At 42.0% G+C, this 4,925-nt stretch overlaps 1 protein-coding gene across 1 annotated transcript; it reads left to right on the plus strand.

The window, feature by feature from the left end:
* The first annotated feature begins 703 nt into the window (after positions 1-703).
* LOC101977645 (melanoma-associated antigen 10) lies at positions 704-2,696 on the plus strand. Its single transcript, XM_040289057.2, has 3 exons — positions 704-774; positions 968-1,036; positions 1,114-2,696. The coding sequence occupies exon 3, from the start codon at positions 1,183-1,185 to the stop codon at positions 2,170-2,172; it is 990 nt and encodes a 329-aa protein (XP_040144991.1). The 5' UTR covers positions 704-774; positions 968-1,036; positions 1,114-1,182; the 3' UTR covers positions 2,173-2,696.
* Positions 2,697-4,925: the final 2,229 nt, after the last annotated feature.

Genomic DNA, 4,925 nt, shown 5'->3' on the forward strand with positions numbered 1-4,925 from the left:
AAGTTGAGGACCCAGCCTAGCTTTGCCCAGGAAAGGGTTGTCAGTTTTCCCATGGAACACGATGATAGCTTTGGCCTGAACAATGCATCCTCAATACATACAACAGAGGAGGTGTAGACCTTGTTAGGAATAGATAGTATTTTGAGAAGTACTGAGGTTAGTTTGCACTTCAGAACAGAATACCACAGATTCCTATCATGCTCTTCATAATATCAATAGTAAATCTCATTCAATCTCATCAGGCTGAGCTGCTTCTTCACTTTTGACTCAAAGGTATCCCTAAATGAGGGCCTTGATTTGAGCAGATGAGGGCAAGTCAATAGATAGAGCTAGGTCAGATTAGCAATGAGAAGATTCCTAAGCCTTGCTAGGTATTGATATGAGGACTAAGGAAGCTAAAGTGTCACATCTACACTAAAACACATGAGACACTAGCCTGACATAACCCTACTGTCAGTCCTGGGAAGATTCATAGTAAAGTAGTCAAGAAGTATTGCTACCTTTCATCTTCCTTTTGGCTTAAGAGATGTGAACTCCCTATAAATTTGCGTCAGGTCAGTGTAGTGCTGGGGATGCGGCCCTATCTGAGTGAACACTGAGGGGACCATCTACCCTAGAACTATGGGGTGGAGGGTCTCACAGAGTCTGACGCCACTCTATCAGTCCCGGGTGGCCTGGAGATGTGCTGGTACTCTACAATTACAGGGGACCCTTCAATTCATCTTATAGGGGTGCCAGGACCTGGGAAGTGAAGATTTCAGTCTGCAATATAAGGTCAGTAGAGCAGAGGAGGCTCAGTGCTGGGAACCAAGGTGAGGCACATTCTGAATGTGGGCCAAGGGCCCTGTCCCTCTCAAACAGAGGGAACCCCACAGCAATGGACCCCACCTTCCCCACTGTCAACCCTGGAGCTTCACACTCTGCCAGTTGGTTGTGTCCTGAGGAACTTTCTCATGTCCTCCTACAGGATATTAGGCATAGGCCTACCAGAAAGACAGCAAACCTGTGAGGCTCTCTGACATCACTAAAGAAATCTGTAAGTGAGCTTTCATCAAAGTCATCATGGGTAAGTTTTTCACCTGAGGACATTAACATGGTCCCTCTCACCCCTAGGCTTGTGGGATCCCATCATAACACTCCTGCTCTCACTCCAACCTACTGCTTCCAGCAGGAGGAATCATCATGCCTCCCTCTCCTAAGCGTCCACGCCTCACCTCTGAGCAAGACTTCCAAGACCTGAATGAAGCAGAAGAGTTGATTGTGCAGGCTCCTGCAGCTGAGCAAGAGGATACCTCATCCATTTCATCTTCTTTTCACTTTTCCTTCCCCTCCACCTCCTCTTCCTCCTCTCCCTCCTCTCTCTCTTGTTCCTTTTCTATGATCCCAGGCACCATGGAAGAAAAGGAGGTGTCTACTGATGCAATTTTGAGTACTCCCCAGAGTCCTCAGAGTTCCTCTTCTTCCTCCACTTCATACACCAAGGTAGAAGTAGAATCCAGCAGCCAAGAAGTTGAGGGTAGTGAATCTCCCCTTAGAGATGTGCTAGACAAGAAAGTGGGTGAGTTAGTACAGTTTGTCCTCTTCAAGTATAAATCCAAGGAGCTCACCACAAAGGCAGAAATACTAAAAATTATCATCAAGGAATATAAAGACCACTTTCCTATGATTTTAAGGAAAGTTTGTAAGTTCATGGAGCTAGTCTTTGGCATTGCTGTGACAGAAGTGGACCCTAACAACCACATTTATATCATATATGACACACTAGACCTCACCTATCATGGAATGCTGAATGATGACCAGGGCATGCCTAAGACTGGTCTCCTGATACTTATCCTGAGTACGATCTTTATGGAGGGCAGCTGCACCACTGAGGAGAAAATCTGGGAGGTACTGAAGGCAATTGAGGTGTATGCTGGAAAGGAGCATTTCATCTATGGGGACACTAGAAAGCTCATTACCAAAGAGTGGGTGCAAAAAAAATATTTGGAATACCATCAGGTGCCCAATAGTGATCCTGTATGCTATGAGTTCAAGTGGGGTTCAAGAGCCCATACTGAAACCAATAAGAAAAAAATTCTGGAGTTTTTGACCAAGCTAAAAGATACCATCCCTGGTTCCTTTCCAACCTGGTACAAAGAGGCTCTGAGAGTTGTGGGAGAGCCTAGGCAGTAACTGATGGTGCAGGTGATGCTGCGGCTATGACAGTGCAAGCTGTAGTATCATGTGCAACAACTTCTCCTGCCTGAATGAAATCTGAGGCAGATTTTTCAGACTTAAGGACAGTAAAGGTTCTGAGTTCCGAAGGGCCGTGGTGGAGCTGGAGGGAAGGCAGTGTTCTTTGTGTTCTTGGTTTATATGTGTGATGTCAAGGTTTATCTTTTTGGGAGAGTGTATTTTTCAAATAATTTTCCTTTAATAGCATATTTAATTAGCTTTTGAATCTTAGTTTAGGGGTATTATTCATGAATTTATTATTTTTTTCTTGCTCAAAAGTAATAATTTGGTGTATTAGAAAAACAAATTGAGAAATCTTTCATCTTATTTGTGTGACCTGGAATAGGATAATATGGCACTGGAACAGGAATTTTCTTAAAAATGTAAGTGACCTTATCAATAATACTGGAAATATGTAAAACATAGTGTTTGCATTCTCTATCCCTTTTAGTTCATTGTTCTGTTAAATTAAAGATATATACCTGGATATATTTGGCTTATTCAATAAAGTAGAATGAATTTAATCTTAAACAAAAGTGTGACTAATTCTTTTATTTGCCAGACAGTATTTGAGCATTTGCTTTTGGAAGACACTGTGTTCATATGTTAATAGTGGGGATGCTGAGACAAACAAGATGTAGCAATGCCCATGAAATGGGAGAGTGTAGGAACAACAGTCATGGGAAGAAGATGGTGAGATGTCCTCTGAGACTTAAAGAACATGAAAAAGGAGTAAGAAGGTGAGATTCCACATCTAAGAAGTCAAATTTAAATGCCCTGAGCCAGGGTTGTTTGAGGCTTTGAATCCACAGTTCCTTCCCTGGGAATTAACTTTATGCTAGGCTGGGTGTTGTCCAGTGCTATACTCTGTGGATGAGTCTTAGTTGGCAGAGAAAAGCCTGGAATAGAAATCTGCTCTGAGTAATTCTTTTTGAATCCTGGATAAACCAGAGAGAAATTTCCACCTAGGAAAGGTATAGAAGATATCCAGTGCACTTATCCTGGTTGTTAGGATGGCCTTAGGCCTGAGCCTAAGCAACTCCATTAAAAAAAACAAAAACTAAACAAAAAAAAAAACTTCATTTTAAAAGACCAAAAGACCTGCAGTTTCACCAGACACATCCACAGATCCCTCCAGTATGGCCTCAAACAAGTTACTTCCCCTCACCCTGATAAAACAGAGTGAAGCCCCTGGCAAGCTGTCCTCACCTGATAAGAGGGAAAGGCAAGAAGAACAGGGTGGAGACCACCAGACCAGATGTTTCTGACACCAGGGTAAATTATGTCACTGAGAAATTAGGTGGTAACTGATAAGGATTGAAATGGGGGTCAAAAGCCCCCAAATTTAGTATAAATGATAGAGCAAATGAACAGGGATTCCGCCAGCCGAAACAAGGAAGCACTCGAGCTGGAGAGCCTGATGAGGACCTGACATCCCATCACTTGTCATCGTTCCTGAGCCTCTGCATGATCCTCACCACTCTCAAACTCTACCGCCTCATCTGGACCTTGGTGAGAGCCACAAATTTTCCCTACGACCCCCTCCTCAAGTGGTCATCTGCTCTACACCAGGAAAATTCTGCCTTGGTTCCAGACCTGATCACCACAATTTGAGTGAGTGTGCATCTGCTGGACTCAAAGCCTAGGACTTAAGACCTTTGAACGTAGCACAAAGAGGGAATGTCTGTCACTATCCTGTCATGATTAAGTGTGTTTTGCAGTGCTTAGAATTAATCTAGAATTGTTCGCTGTGAATTGATTATGTCTATTGCAGTGCCTAGCATTAAGGATTGTTGTTTTCTTAAGAACCTATAGAGTGAAACTGTATTGAGTAATTTGAGTGAAGAAAGCATTGAAAAGGGGCAGAAGCACGTGGACATTCTTTATTTCTCCCCTCGACTGCATACGTCGCAATTTTGCCCCCTCGCAACACTGGTGCAGTTGAACCCAGTGCACAAATGAATTGTTATATATGACACTTGTGTTTGGTGGCTTGTTTCAAATAATACATCTTGTTGTCACAAATATCAGGATAATTTCAAAAACCCTGTCTCTGATTTTTAAGATTACACCTCCGAAAGCAGACTATGTAGATAATCAGTCTCTACCTAGCAGCCTATTTGAAAACTGCTTTGAAAGTGTATTACAGTTTTCTGAAAAATAGGATGTTACTCCTTTGAAATGGTGCCCAGAAGCCTCTGGGCTGGCACTCTTTCCCTGTCCCGGAAGAGCCTGAGTTCAATCTATTGAAAGGATAATTAATGAGGTTATTTTGAGAGTAATTTGGTCAACTTTAACCAAGGGCTAGAATTTTAGTGGAAGATAAATGAATGGCTTATCCTGGTTTGAATGGAGAAGTAGTTGGGAAGGAGATGTCTACTGTAAGACAGAAAATTCAATGTGTTTAATTTAAGAAGCATATTTTTTGATATTCTATGACCTATTAAGCTATATAATCTCTTGAGATGTTCTGGATAATAAAAACAAGAGCTTGATTTTCCAGGAGAGGATAGTAGGATCTGGGTTAAAGTCATACTGAAAGAATTATTTAAAAATTCTAATCAATGTCAGGTACTATGCTAGGTATTTTATTTACAGCACATATATTCCAGCAGCCCCCTGAGCCAGGGCATCTCAAATCTGTTTCACAGATGAAGAATTTAAGGCTCACAGTGCTTGGTAATTTCCTCAAGATCACTTAAATAGTAAGT

Source organism: Ictidomys tridecemlineatus, chromosome X, assembly GCF_052094955.1.
Source record: "Ictidomys tridecemlineatus isolate mIctTri1 chromosome X, mIctTri1.hap1, whole genome shotgun sequence".
In the NCBI taxonomy this organism is placed as follows: domain Eukaryota; kingdom Metazoa; phylum Chordata; class Mammalia; order Rodentia; family Sciuridae; genus Ictidomys; species Ictidomys tridecemlineatus.

Excerpts from the sequence above, each read along its gene's own strand:
- LOC101977645 (XM_040289057.2), top strand. The coding sequence starts at position 1,183 with ATGCCTCCCTCTCCTAAGCGTCCACGCCTCACCTCTGAGCAAGACTTC.